The 15,780-nt window shown below is 35.9% G+C and overlaps 1 protein-coding gene across 3 annotated transcripts in view; it reads right to left on the bottom strand.

Moving 5' to 3' along the window:
* Nucleotides 1–385: 385 nt before the first annotated feature.
* Nucleotides 386–15,780, bottom strand: part of LOC144968700 (sulfotransferase 1B1-like) — a 19,762-nt gene continuing 4,367 nt past the window's right edge. For 2 of the 3 annotated variants that reach the window (XM_078907300.1, XM_078907299.1), the window contains exons 2-6: nt 12,210–12,398; nt 10,622–10,945; nt 9,592–9,695; nt 4,340–4,484; nt 386–2,549 (exon numbers count right to left, since the gene is read on the bottom strand). In XM_078907300.1, coding sequence (XP_078763426.1) covers nt 2,431–2,549; nt 4,340–4,484; nt 9,592–9,695; nt 10,622–10,945; nt 12,210–12,378 — 861 coding nt within the window. In that variant the 5' untranslated portion in view covers nt 12,379–12,398 and the 3' untranslated portion in view covers nt 386–2,430. Of the gene's footprint in view, nt 2,550–3,194; nt 3,293–4,339; nt 4,485–9,591; nt 9,696–10,621; nt 10,946–12,209; nt 12,399–15,780 lie in introns of those variants that run through there. The other variant, XM_078907301.1, reaches the window with a different exon arrangement.

Genomic DNA, 15,780 nt, shown 5'->3' with positions numbered 1-15,780 from the left:
GACAGCACGGAAATCCCGAGAACGTCTTTGAGATCGATCCCTTGTTCTTTTGTACAGAAGTTGATTCCCGTTTCGTCAACATAAATAAAATCATTTACTTAAACCTGCAACGACAATGTGTGTAAAACGCCTTTTTTAGAACTCTTGAAACTATAATATGGACCTGATTCGATAAGCGTAACGTCAGAATCTCTCCTGATCTTCTTTTCCATTCACTAGTAACTGGTTCATATCTTCTCTAGCAATGACTAGAATCTCTAATCAGAGATTAGAAAAGAGAGATATAGCCCCTCTTGTGCTCCAGAAAATGCGATAACTCCGGATTTAAAACGTTTTTAATCCATGACATTGAAATAGAATGACAAAACAATAATAACGAGTACTGTATATTATATATATCTTTATGGTATTAACTTCATGACATTTGATAGCACGATGGGTATAATATGACAAACTACAAAATAGATAATAGAAAGTACCAAATCTTTCAAGAAACTACGCCTAAGTCACATTTTGATCATCAAAAGAATAAACTATATTATTAGCCAATTGTTTGCTCTCTCTCTCTCTCTCTCTCTCTCTCTCTCTCTCTCTCTCTCTCTCTCTCTCTCTCTCTCTCTCTCTCTCTCTCTCTCTCTCTCTCTCTTTTTTTTTTTTTTTCTTTTTTTTTGTTTGGTGTCTCTTTCTTTTTTTTTATGGTCCATTTTGTTTGTAATTTTGGCCTAAATGACAGTGATATTATTTTAAGATTATTCACAAATGCGAATTCGAAATTTAAAAAATGAATTTGAAGATTGTGATACAAGATTTTTTCGATTTAAAATTCAAGACAGTTGGTTATTATCTGTCTTTGGTCAAACATGTTGTTCATTTATTAATGTGTCCTAGTAGTATGCGTAGTTATGAAATGAGAAAATAAATATATATTATGTAGTTATATCAATATGGTGATAATAATGTATTTTCGTGAGGTATCGGTGTGGATGAATCTATATAGTGCTCGGCTATTAAGGAGCTTGAATAATATTAATGTTCTCACCTCTTATACCTTTTCGCCTTCAATATTGTTTCTGCTCTGTGTCACCGTGGCCGAATCATATAGAATGAATGAAGTTGACGTACTCAGATTCCGCCATGATGACGCAAAGCAGAAACAACGTTGTAGACACACAAAACAGTATAAGAGATGAGAACATTAAATTAAGTTTGATAATGATGTATATATGTGACTAAATCATATATAACTAGCATCGGTATAATCAGAATATAGGCATTTTATAAGCATTATGTTATTATGCGTGGCCTTCGTAAAGTAACATAAAGATGGCTACGTATTATGTCTTACGTATACTAAAGTTGACATAAACCACGGAATAAACACACACAAAAAAAAAACAACAACTCGCATCACAAGTTCAAACATATCTAGATCGATAGATTAATCAATGGGTGAATAGGGAGAAGAAGAGAGGGGTAGAAGAAGGGAGTAGAGGGAGGAAGAGTGGAGTAAGAGAGGTATAGAGAGAGAGTGAGTAATCAGTTATGCTTTGTATACTAGAGAATTTATATAGAGCAATAGCCACTAAACGTGCTCAAAGCGCTTTACAGAGGGTCCTCTGCCAACAACATTTATTATGTAGGACGAGACATGAGGCATGTTAGGCGATAATACAATATATTTTTTTTCTACAGAGACAACGCTGTTAACGGCCATGTACTCATTTTAAACCTGAGTATGGTCTGAGAATGTGAGGACAGTCTTTTCCAGGGACTCGACTATGCGCCGCTCAAAGCGGGACTCGAACCCAGGACCTTCTGGTCTGAAGACGAGTGTCAGACGACTAGACAAAATAGCCGCACGAATACAACTTTGCATATTTTTTACTATTCTAAAGATCTGAAAATGCGCGTATCAAACAGTGCCAGACAAAACAAGAAAGAAATACGCAAGACTGCAGACTGATTTTTGGGGATTTTTCTTTTCTTGTATTTTTCTTCCTTGCTTTGTTTGGCATTATTTCATACACACGTTTTCAGATATATACCTTGCACCAGATCCTTCTCCCTAATTGTCACTTTGATATTTTCTATTCTAGTGCATTTTATATTTTTTTGCAAAAGGTTCAACTAGGGAAAGAAGAAGAAGAAGGGTAAAAAATGATGACGAGTAGTGATGACGAGGAGGAGGAGAGAGAGAGAGAGAGAGAGAAGAGAGGAAGAAAAGGATAAGAAGAATGTGAGAGGGAGAGGAGGGGGGGGGACGACAACGACGACGACGACGACGACGAAGAAGAAGAAGAAGAAGAAGAAGAAGAAGAAGAAGAAGAAGAAGAAGAAGAAGAAGAAGAAGAAGAAGAAGAAGAAGAAGAAGAAGAAGAAGAAGATCTTTTAGCATTTATCAACTGCAATGTTTGATCGCCAGACTGTTGTCTAATGAATTGAGTACCGGAAGTTGAATCTTGTTATACCGGCCATTTCCTTTTTGATGATGCCGTCAAACCACTCGTTTTGGGCAACTGTGAAATGGTTTTTCCAATCTCCTACCTGACCTGTGAAATTTTGTAAAAACTATATTAAACTGAAGCAGTAAAAAAAATATTAAATAATCGGCATTATTTGTGTTTAACAAATGTTACAGAAGGTAGAATTTTTTTTTTTAATCGACTACTATTTTTAAGATTAATTTGAATCTAGGATCTGTGAATGTTAGTTATAATATTTTTCTCATCCTAAAAAAAGTACAAACATATTTTATAACATTGATTCCAAACAGTTCATTGCTTTATCTCGATTTTGTCCCCTGTTATGTTAACAAACTACACTAAGTCCGCCATCACCAAAATGAAAAAATGCATTAAAAGAAAAGAAAATTATTATTATTATTTATCATTATTATTATTATTATTATTATTATTATTATTATTATTATTATTATTATTATTATTATTATCATTATTATTATTATTATTATTATTATTATTATTATTATTATTATTATTATTATTATTATTATTATTATTAATATTATTATTATTATTATTATTATTATTATTATTATTATTATTATTATTATTATTATTATTTATTCTGTCAGAGAATTCGTTGAGATATTGTCAGGCACAAATCAAGCGATACAACTGTACTAAACCCTCGAGTGGAATATAAAATTCGAGTTACCTCTCTTGATTCGAAATTTTTCAGGCCGAGTATTATTTCAAACATGAGGATAGACCGACGTGCACATATATATGCAGGTCTGACATCCGGACGCAATTATGGTCATGTTTTAATACTGTTGTAATAGACAATATTTTACTTCAATAAGTAATATCAATAATAATAATTATAAAATAATATAATAATAATAATAATAATAATAATAATAATAATAATAACAGCGTTGTCTATGTCCAAATATTTTTTTTTTAAGTTGTAATATGGCCTAACAAGCGTCATGCCTCGTGGATTTCCATGGATTCGAGCACATTTAGTGGATAATGCGCAATTATAAATGCACAAGTCTTTGTTTCTTTATTTTTTAATTATTTTTTTTTTGGGGGGGGGGGGTTCTTTTTTAATATAAACTACAAACGGTTTTTTCTAAGTATATCTTAGTTTTGTTTTGTTTTTAAAACAAGACCTGACATTAATTCTGCCGCATTCAAACCAGAATCGAACAGATTTGTGTGCTGCTATGTGGTCAAGTAATATGATACTTGCCGTCGGATCTGAAGGTCATATGTTGGAGTCCCACTCTGAACGGTGCATAGTTGAGTCCTTCGAAAAGGCTCTTTGTTCACATCATTTCAACGTACTCATGTGTAAAACGAGTACATTGCCGTTAACAGCGATGTCTGTCGGAAAAAAATGCAATATCGGTAAACAAGCGCCATGTCTCTAACTAACCGGTAATCAGGAGGTTCGATTCCCAGTTGAGGAGGACTGATTTTTTGGGATGTTTTTTTTTTTCTTTCTTGTATTTTTCTGTCTTGTTTTGACTGGCACCGTTTCATACACACTTGTTCAAATCTTTATCTTCCAACGGCGCCTGCTCCCTAATTCCTAAATTTGATATTTTCAAAAATATATTAACGTATTTTACAAGTTAATAGATATTGAATCTTCTTCTAATCTCATTCTCCATATGGACCAATTGATCCATCTAAAATGAATTTTAAGCGGTAATGTTTTGTTAGGCTTTCACATTGGTGTTCAATGATTTAATACCAGATATTAGTGGCTCTTGAAACAGGACGTTATTGAGTATTATATAGGGAAAACAGTAAATAAGACTTTAGACTTTTGCTGGAATTATCGAGAAATTATAAAAATAGCTCACCTTTCCTGTAAAAAATTGGATTGATAGCTCCTTTTGTCACTTTCATATGGTCAAAATTGGTCGAGTTTGCGGCATCCTGCAAGAAGCTGTTATCAAATGTTTTACCCAGATAATCACAAAGTTTTCGCATCTCTGTCACCGGATTCTGAAAAAAATGTTAAATTTTACACAATTGAGGTAGTAATGCTACACAGGGTATTTTGTCATAGTGTCCTTTCCTATTTCCCAAGAATTCTAATTTCTATATGTTCACATATGCATTGAACAACTATGAGTCCTATGTTGACAGTAATGTGAAGGCTTCTGAAGGATAAAATAAATAATAAAATAAAATTAAAATTAAATTTCCATAGGGAAAATTTGTCCTAAGGGTCTTTTCCAAGGGAAGTCTGGAAAAACCCAAGCGTCAGCCGCAGTGCTGCCCCACAAACTGAGCTAGGGCGAGGTGACTTGCTCAAGGCCACACAGCGCAGAGGGTATTCGAACTCGGTACCTTTCGGGTACGGAGCAAAGGCCGTGCCGCTGAGCCACGCTGCCCCTAATTTCAATATATACTTATTTTATTGATTCTTGATCTGAAGAGTATTATTTTGAATTTCTTCCAAACTTTTCTTTTTAGTTATCCAAATTTTGGATTCGTTTTTTATATATTTTTATTATTATATATTTTTTTTCAATTCATCCCTTTATTTATTTATTCATAATATTGTAACACGCCTGACCAGCGAGTCTTGTTTTTGTTGGCTCTTTCATTTACGTGTTTTGAGTGATTTTTATCTGACATTTCGCCTGGATTTTCATACCATCTAATTTGTGATAGTCTTGTGGTTTTATTGATATACATTTTAACGATTTCTAACAGAGGATTTTTCTAAAATTTTAAAATTTAAGTATGGATTTTCCAAAGTCGAACATAGTTTTAAACTGCTATTTGTTTACAGCCATATTGGAAACTTTATTCACTGTGCTATATTTTACAAATTTTAACAACTACTGTGTACATAGATCTATTTATAATACGTACTTATTTTATGAACAGACTCAGAGGGGGTAGACGAAAACAACGCCCTATTACGACCGTCATTGGTCACCGGCCAACCCCACGCCCGCTCCCCCCACGACCTCGATCCTCCCTTCAATTTATCAACACTCATCCCCCATCCAATCTAATCACTTCAATGAGTACTCCTCACCATTCCTTGTCAAATGTCAACACTGTCCGTGACAGGCAGTATGAAATAAACGACCACCATGACAACTCGCAGCAACAGCACCGTCTTGAGCAACAACAACAACAACAACAACCTGCATGTAATGATCATACAAGTATAAAAATAGGATTACTAAATGTTAGATCGTGCCGTAATAAAACTCAAGATATAATCGACATTATTGAAGATCATAAAATTACTATTTTTGTCATCTTGGAAACATGGCTTAATCATTCATATGATGATCCAGTTCTGAAAGCAATTACACCCGAAGGCTTTTGTATTAAATAATTTCCACGCATTGGTAGGAAAGGAGTTGGAATTGCAATTATTTACAACATGTCACTCTTTGATAAGATATCATTCCACCATGATGATTTTAAATGTTTCGATTACGCTGGATTTGCCATCCATGAAAATAATTTTAAAAAGTCGTTTCACTGTGTCTACCGCCCACCACCAAGCCAACAAAACAAAATATCAACAATTGATTTTTTTATCAGAGTTCGGAGAATTTATGTCTATGCAATCCATAAACAAAAAGCATAATATTTTTATGGGTGATTTTAACATTGATTATTTCGGAAACAAAAATGAAAGCGAAAGTATTTCGGGAGCTTATTGACACAAACAACTATATTCAACTTGTAAGCGGTCCTACAAACAACCATGGCCACACAATAGATCATGTCATTACATACATTGAACATTCTCTCTCCTCACCTGTCTCAAATATCGATAAATTAATCTCTGACCACCATTTGATTATGTTTTGCGTTTTATTTCCAATGAAGCACGAAGTAAAAAAGATGATAACATCTCGTAATATGAAGAGTTTAAACATGACCATTTTTAAACAAGACCTTGACCATAACGTTAAATATAAACATGATGCGAATGGTCTCCACGAGTCAATTGTTGGTACGGTGGACAAGCATGCTCCCTTAAAAACTAGAGCAGTAAGAATGAGACGTCAAGCACCCTGGTATAATACCGAAATAAAATTGAATGGATTAGCCAGGAGGCGGGCAGAAAGAAAATGCCTCATGTCCAGAGATGTTGTCGATAAGAAGCGGTACATCGCGGCTCGAAATAATGCGAAAGCCGTCAATTTCAGGGCCAAAAAGAAATTCTATGAAGACAGCCTGAAAAACGTGGGACGTTCGAGACAATTCTTTGCCTTGACCAAGGAACTGCTGGGACAACAGACGCAATCAACTCTCCCATCTTTAATCGATCGTGCAGATCTACCTTTGGTCAATATTTTAAAGAAAAAACGGATACCATCAGGAAAGAACTCTCATCTGAATCGGTCCAAACAACATTTGACAAGTTTCATGGTGATTCATTAACACATTTTTCAAAGATTACTAAAGCTGACTTACGTGATTGTATTATGTCGTCTCCAACTAAAAGTTGTGATTTAGACCCCGTAAATACTGCCATTCTAAAAAAGTGCATTGATGTAATTTTAACACCATTTACATGTATTGTTAATAATTCGTTACAGTCAGGTGCTGTACCAGACATTTACAAAGTTGCACATGTCAAACCCCTTTTGAAAAAAACCTGATCTAGATAAAGAGAACTTTAAAAACTATCGCCCTGTCTCTAATCTTCCTTTTCTCTCTAAGATCTTAGAAAAGCTTGTTTTGAAACAATTACTGTCTCATCTTAAAAATAATTGTCTTGAAGAAAAATTTCAGTCTGCTTATAGGCAACATCATTCGACAGAAACCGCACTTATTAGGGTTGTTAATCATCTCCTCTCTGTTATAGACAATGGTTCATGTTCTTTGCTGAATTTGCTTGACCTATCATCTGCTTTTGATACTATTGATCACAATCTTCTTCTCAAACGTCTTGAAATTACTTATGGCGTGTCTGGTGCAGCGCTTGATTGGTTTAGGTCATATTTGTTTAATCGTAAACATATTATTACGGTGGATGAATATAGATCGGAGGAAATCTTTCTTGATTGTGGGGTTCCCCATGGTTCAGTACTTGGACCCGTTCTTTTTGTTCTGTACGTTGGTCCTCTGTCTAAAATCATCAGAAGTTTCGGTCTGTCTTACCATCAATACGCTGATGATACGCAATTGTACTGCGTCTCCAATACGAGAAATTTACAAGAAATATCAGCCAATAGTAAAAATTGTATCCAAAGTGTTAAGAAATGGATGAATGAGAACAGACTGAAACTGAATGATGATAAGACGGAGGTGCTGTATGTGGGGAACAGGAAGTGGAAAAGTGAAACAGATTTGAAGTTGGGGGATGCCTCCATTCAAATTGTTGACAAAGTGAAAACCTTGGCACATTCTTAGACTCGAGACTGTCTATGGAGCATCAGGTTAATAATTTGGTTAGATCTCTCTTTTTCCAACTAAAAAAGATTGCTTCCATTAGACGGTTCATATCTGAGGATGTGACCAAGCACCTGGTTGTGTCCCTCGTACTATCGAAATTGGATTATTGTAATGCACTGTTGTTTGGCGTTTCGCAATATAATCTGAGACGTCTTCAGATTGTCCAAAACAGCGCTGCCAGACTAGTATTCATGAAGCGAAGGTGCGACTCTGCCAGACCTCTGCTTCATGACCTGCATTGGCTGCCTGTTGAGAAAATGATTAAATTCAAAGCTTGTGTTTTAGTGTATTTGTCTTGAAGGTACTGCCACTTCCTACCTTTCGGAACTTATTGAAAGATATTCAAAACCCCGCCCCTTACGTTCGGCCAGTGATTCCACAAAACTAGTTGTCCCTCGAATTCGGAAAAATGCTGGAATGAGATCCTTTTCTCATTTCGGACCCTCTGTTTGGAACGCCTTACCGCAGAGCATCGTGATAAAGAATCTTTGTCTATTTTTAAACGTTCGCTTAAAACATATCTGTTTCGATTTTAGTAGATGGTATGAGAAGCAAGATAGGTTTAGTTTGTGTTGTGTGTTGTTTGTGTGTGTGTGTGTGTGTGTGAGAGAGAGAGAGAGAGAGAGAGAGAGAGTATGTGTGTGTGCTTGTGTGTGTGAATGATCATGTTTCAGCCAAAGTAAATTTGTAATTTAAGCGCTTAGAGTCTGGTATCTCGGAGTTATAGCGCTATATAAGTTTTCAGCATTATTACTATTTATTCATTTATCTATTATTTCTTTTTCTTCTTCTTTTTACTTTTCCCTTTTAATGTTTAAATTTGTATTAATGTTTTTTTTTTTCTTTTTATAATCTTTCTTTTTCTTTCCAAAGGTCTGAAACCGTCACTGATGAGCAGTGATCCATTTGAAATGTAGTGATCATGAATCTGAACTAATCTCCAGATTGTCCCTCCAACAATGAAGGAAACATCACAAACCTTAGAAACTAATAAGGAATAAGACTAAGGCGGTAGTCTAGTAGAATAGTAATAATCCAGTCTAGTGTTGAGTCCATGGGATTTTAAACATCCAAAGCTTTTATTTACTCATTGACAAGGAATCTTTGCCCACATTCTCTCATCGTAGCTACTCGAGTGTAAAATAATTTATGTAGTCGTTAACAGCTTTGTATCCAAAAATAAATATTTATAAAATAAAAAAAATGTATAAATAATATTTTTTTAAAAAAATATATATATATATATATATATTATAATATATATATATATATATATATATATATATATATATATTTATGTTATATAGTGTGATAATATATCATGTCTCGTTCTACCTGTTACGTATTGCTGATTGCTAGTGATCCTTATAAACCTCTTTGAGCACGTTTGGTGGATATTGGGCTAAATAAATGCTCAACTGTTTTACCTGGCCAATGACAGTGTTGTATCCGTTGGAAATGAAATCATAATAACGCCTTACAGGCTGCACGCCTAATACTACAGTTGAATGTTGCTGTTGTCTGTAACGCGTTTGGCTTGGAGAACATTTAATGGATAATTACTCAGTAAAACAGCTCGTTTATATATATATATATATATATATTATATATATATATATATATATATATATATATGACTTCGGTATTATTCTCCAAATACAAAGAGACCAACCTCTTTCATATCCTCATAAGCACAGCAATAGACAGGTAGATCGGGGTGTTTTAATATTGCTGCTTCCCATTCCTTGTAAAAGTTGAACGGGTTTCCTGTTTCCACTGAAAATATGTTAATATAATGTAAATGGTATATTATTTCATAATGACTTTACTATGCATGACAACATTTGGTTCTTGGATTTGCTCTATAACCCGGGGCTTTTATTACAAGTGTACGTAAAATTGATCTACCAATTATCTCTCGAACACAAAGCAAGAAATAATATAACCTAGGAATTGAAATGCTGTTAACATATAACATCAACTTTTTGGGTATCTGACACAAAATCGGTATAAAAAGTAGTCCTAGCATCATAAAACCCATGCATTCTCTTTAGCGTTTCTGGATCGTAAAAATTGCTTGCTACCCTTTTTCGCAGACGTTAATCTTTTGCAAAAGTACTTTCCTAACATGTAACAGGCCCAGCTACCCTAACACAAATGGGTGGACATAGGCAGGGGAAATGGTCAGCATCTCAACTTAATCTGGAACCTCCACCATCCCATTTGCTTTTCAGTTAAGTGCTCTCGCAATCACGGTTTTGGGACCTCCCTATTATTTAATAGGATATTGATGCTTTAATAAACCACTTTATTGATGAATAATCGTTTCTCTTTGCTCTCCCTTAGCAATTTCGAAAAAATGTCTATGGCTTTAGCATGAATGTTTATACGAGAAATTATATTCGTATATTTGAGAGCATCATGTTGGACAGGTAAAGAGTCGGGAATCGTAACTCGGTTGCAAGTCTTGGACCTTGACAAAAGCTCTTTTGGTAGGCAAACAGTGGCCGCTTGGTTAAGCTACTACTGATTGTTTCGTTTTTGTTTCTTTTCGAAATTTTTAAAGAAGATACAGAATAATATTGATATCATTAAAAAAAAAAAAAAAAAAAAAAAAAAGCCATGGACGTGACAAAAATTATGGAACAAATTCACAAGTGTGAATGTTTTGATTTAATACAAGAGTAAGAATGTAACCTTACTAAGCCCATCCAGGTGGCGCTGCAGGTACCCTCCAAAATCCCCGCTTTCGTATCCGTAATCCTTGATAGCACAATGATGATGGTAGAATGACACGGCTACGTCTTTGAAATTACGGTAGAAAATGACAACCTTCGGCTTCTTCTTCAGTAAGTCTGAAGGCTGCATGTGAAAAGGCATGTGATTGTTAAGAATTCGGGGACTTGGAAGATCTTCGTATTTCTCTGGCCGATCCCATTCCATCATATAGCTCTCTTTGTCTAGGCCTTTGTTATCGATGTCTCCTGTGACAAGGATTCGGAGGATTTCCCAAGACCAGTGGACGCCTGTGGAAACAATTAAGAATACTTCAAATCCCTGATGACTATGCCCATAGCGGTTTGATCTTTGCCTTGCTCCCAGAACGCACCGACTTCGACTTCCCGTAGCGCGAGGTGCCCTTGATCAACACTTCGCGGCGCTGCATTGCGGTTAATGCCTGGTTTATTCCAGTCTTCCACTGGAATAGACCCTAACGACAAATTTCGTCTTGGGATAAATAAAGAGAATTTCATCTTTATTTATTTATCAAGTTGGCTATGCCAATCGTCATTGGCACGTAAATATATAGATTGAATCTCTTATTTTCAACTATTATAATTAGCTTCCTGAATATATAAGACTAACTAATTGATCTATAACTATTAATCAGGGTTTACGTTTTATCCATACCCCAGGCCGGCAGTAATGCTGAATCCGATTGTGGTATGAGAGGAGAAAGCGTATAGCGAAGAATTAGAAAGATAAAGAAAAGAAGAAAGAACCTGAAGGCGTTGACGAGAGAAGAGGAATTGTAGTAGGAATAGGAAGAAAGACGGGTCAATAGGATGGGGAGGAAGAGGAGGGGAGGAAGATGAAGGGGGGGGGAGAGACATAGCACAATAAGAATGTGTTGAAAGATGATAAACAAGAGGTTAAACATGAAGAGGAGGAGAATGAGAGGATTAGAAGGGAGAGGAGAAGTAGAGAGGAGGGGGAGAAGGAACAAAATAAGCAGACAAAGGAGTTATAGGAACAGCAGGAGGCGGGGAAAGGAGGAGAAGAAGAGGGAAAAGAAGCAAAAGAAAAAGAAGGAAAAGAAAAAGTAGTCCTTCAGAGCCAATAGGCCCATGAAGCTGGAGTTTAACCCGGTTTCTATAGCGTGAAACATACAATAGCAATTGCTTGCTATCCTTTTGATAGGACGTTAGTCTATCGCAAAGTACTTTTCGCCAGATCTGACAGGCCCAGCTAATCAATCACTGCTAGGTGGACAGGGGGGGGGGGTGGTCAGAAAAAAATCTCGACTGCACCCGGGATCGATCTTGGTTCCTTTAAGTATGAAGCGTGTGCTCTACCACCTGAGCTACCGGAACCAAAGAAGAAGAAGAAGAAGAAGAAGAAGAAGAAGAAGAAGAAGAAGAAGAAGAAGAAGAAGAAGAAGAAGAAGAAGAAGAAGAAGAAGAAGAAGAAGAAGAAGAAGAAGAAACTGAAAAATAGATAATGCTAGAATCGAACTCTTAGTTTCAATATCAAAAATATTGACAAGTTATTGACAATGGGTTCCCTTACCACACTTGGGATAAGTAACAAGAAGCACATCATCCTCTCTCAGTGGAAAATCCACCATATTCTCAACGGCGTAGGCATTGAACTGCGGTGAAAAATAGTAGCCATTGACAGGACGGAGCCAGAGGCTTTTCCCTGATTTATCCACGATTTGAGCCACGTCTGAGGACATTATTTCTTATGGTTTTGGGTCTGAAAGAAAATATTTTTTTTATCATCATAATCATCATAAACAGCAGCAGCAGAAGCACCAGCATCAGCAGCAGCAGCAGCAGCAGCAGCAGAAGCACCAGCATCCGTATTATTGTTATTATTATTATTATTATTATTATTATTATTATTATTATTATTATTATTATATTATTATTATTATTATTATTATTATTATTATTATTATTATTACTATCATTATTATTACTATTATTACTATTATTATATTATTATTATTATTAATAATAATAATGATAATAATAATAATAATAATAATAATAATAATAATAATAATAATAATAATAATGATAATAATAATAATAATAATAATAATAATAATAATAATAATAATAATAATAATAATAATAATAATAATAATAATAATAATAATAATAGTTCGCTCGAAAACTAGATTACATTCAGCCAGCTAATTGCTTAGGTAATGGGGCGGGGTTAAAATAAAGCACTTTTACTTCCAGCATGACGAAGCTGTGGAAATACTCTCTAAAAATAACTATTTGTGACCAATCGCCTCATAAAGTTTTTGTTTTTATACAACCTGTTGGCTGATTAGTTCACACTAAATTATACCAATCAGACTATAAACGTTAAAGGCTACGAGGGCTCTTTCAGAAATAACCGAAAAATGCCCATTGCTCAGCAACCAGTGGAGATTTTTTAATTCTGTAAACGACATGATATTCCTTATTTCCTTACGGATATTCCCAGAAATTATGAAGTGCATCATTTTGCACAATGAATTTCTAGACGATTTTAAAGATGGCGGCCCACCTTGAAACTTGGTCATACGTTTTTTGAACGCCAAAGGTCTGAATCCTACCGAAATTCATAAAGAACTTCAGAGTGTATATGGTGAGCATGTTATAAGCCGTACACAAGTCTATCACTGGTGTAATTTGTTTGAAGCCGGCCATTCCGACTTGACAGACAAGGAAGGGAGAGGGCGTTCGATAACTGCGACGTCAGAAACAATGTGAAGCGAGTTGATGAGCTTATTCGTCAAGACAGGAGGTTGAAACTTCATGAAATCGCAAGCAGTCTTGAAATTTCGGAAACTTCTGCCCATAGAATTGTATTTGATGAACTTGGCTACAGAAAAGTCAGCGCAAGATGGGTTCCTAAGCAATTGACAGACAATCATAAAGAACAAAGATTGGACATCTGCAGGGAACTTTTGAGAAGAAGCAAGAGCTCACGCAGGGTTCACGGGCATACTGCCAACGCCGGCGGAGACTTTATAGGGTACGATGTGACTTTTCTTGACAGCATAGTCACCGGTGATGAGACTTGGTTGCACCATTGCACCCCAGAAACAAAGCAAGATTCGATGACATGGAAACATCCATCCTCACCTGTCGCGAAGAAATTCAAAGTCATGCGGTCAGCAAAGAAAATAATGGGAACTGTTTTCTGGGACAGTCGTGGTGTTATTCTGTTCGAAACCTTACAACCTGGAGAAACAATCAATGCTGCAAGGTACTGCCAAACTCTTGACAAGCTTAGGGAGGCCATTCGCAGAAAGCGCCCAGGGCAGTTGACCAACGGGGTCATGTTGCAACACGACAACGCTACACCCCACACAGCACGAGTGACGCAAGGTTGGCTAGAGAAATATGGATGGGAGATTTTGCCACACCCACCACACAGTCCAGACCTCGCACCATCTGAATATCACCTCTTTGGGCCACTGAAACGTGGCTGGCAGGAAAGCGCTTTGATGTCGACGAAGAGCTTGTTGACCATGTGCGGAAATGGCTACAAAACCTTTACGGAAATTTCTTCCGAGAGGGTATTTATTCCATGGTGCGGCGTTAGCAGAAGTGTGTAGACAGACTTGGCTGTTACGTAGAGAAATGAAGGACGAGTCAAGGTATGAACACGTGCAAGAATTTTGTTGATAGCATAAAAAACGCGGATTTTACAGGCATTTTTCGGTTAATTATGAAAGAGCCCTCGTACACACAATGGTGGTGTTCGTTCGTTTATGTGGCTGGCGGATATGTGGGTAATTTACCTAAACGCATAGCATCAATAGAGGAGAGTGAGTTTTGTTAAGGAAGTCTAAACAAAATTAAAGTTCACAATCCGCTTTATGTTGATCAGAGCTCATTTCTTTCCATCTATCTAGTTCTTTCCGACATGAAAACACAATGAAGCGGTCATAACATTTTCATTTCATTTACCTGACATTTAACTATAAAAACAGACAGGGGTGTTTGACAGCACAGCACGGTCGTACTACGAAAAAACAGGTTTTTAAATCTTTGGTCCGACAACCCGCCCTTCTAATATCGATCGATTGAGATGACCCTCATCTTATCAAAAACTCTAAAACCTGGGAATACTTGAGTAAGATAAAGAACTGAAAAAGTGTATATGAAAGGTGCCAGACAAAACAAGAAAGAAAAATACAAGAAAAAAAAAACAAAAACATCCCAAAAAATCAGTCGACTTCGACTGGGATCGAACCTCAGGCCCTCTGATTACCCGTAATCAGCAGGTCTGAGGTTCGATCCACAGTCAAGGTCGACTAATTTTCAGGGATTTTTTTTTGTTTTACTTGTATTTTTCTTTCTTGCTTTGTCTTTCACCTTTCATACACACTTTTTCAGTTCTGTATCTTACACCAGTACCTGCTCCTTAATTTCTTAATTTGATAATTGAGTAGCTGAGTCTGTTATAACATGGCGAAAAGTACTTAACGATTGACTAGCGTCCTATCCAAAAGGTAGCCAGCAATTGCTAATAATTATTAATGTCCATTAAATGTTACCAAAAAAAAACAGGATAAACTTCAGCTTCTAAGTAGGGTGTTTCTGCTCGGAAGACGTTATTTAAATTTTAGCAACTTCATTTATACGCACACCAGTACACGACGCTTGAATGGATCTTGCTGCTACTGCTATACATACTTAAGCATAATTTTACCAGACACACGAGCTGACAGTGACACTGACCCCCGTCATGGATACAATAAAGAGGACATTTCTTATTGTTTTTCCCCCATTGACCCTATGAATTTTGGATTTGTATTGGGGTGGGGGGGGGGTGTTTGTTTTTGCTTTTTTGTTTGTTTGATTTTTTGTTGATTTTTGTTGTTGTTTTTGTTGTTGTTCTTGTTCTTGGTGTTGTTGTTGATGACTTGTTTTTATTTTGTTTTATTTTGTTTTCTACTTCACACACCGATGGATCAAGATGAATCCCGACTTATCAAAAATACTTAAAACCTAAGAAGATCAATCCCAATGTGCCAAATTATATAAACATGATACCTTGTCTGGGCTGAAAGTATATTTGACAAGTCTGTATGCCATAATATTAATTCATTGTCAATTTGAGCTAT

This window comes from Berghia stephanieae, chromosome 3 (genome assembly GCF_034508935.2).
Source record: "Berghia stephanieae isolate SIO BIC M18660-M18661 chromosome 3, UCSD_Bste_1.3, whole genome shotgun sequence".
Taxonomy (NCBI): domain Eukaryota; kingdom Metazoa; phylum Mollusca; class Gastropoda; order Nudibranchia; family Aeolidiidae; genus Berghia; species Berghia stephanieae.
The sequence above is the reverse complement of the archived record's forward strand: the minus strand, read 5'-3'. Positions and strand labels throughout refer to the sequence as shown.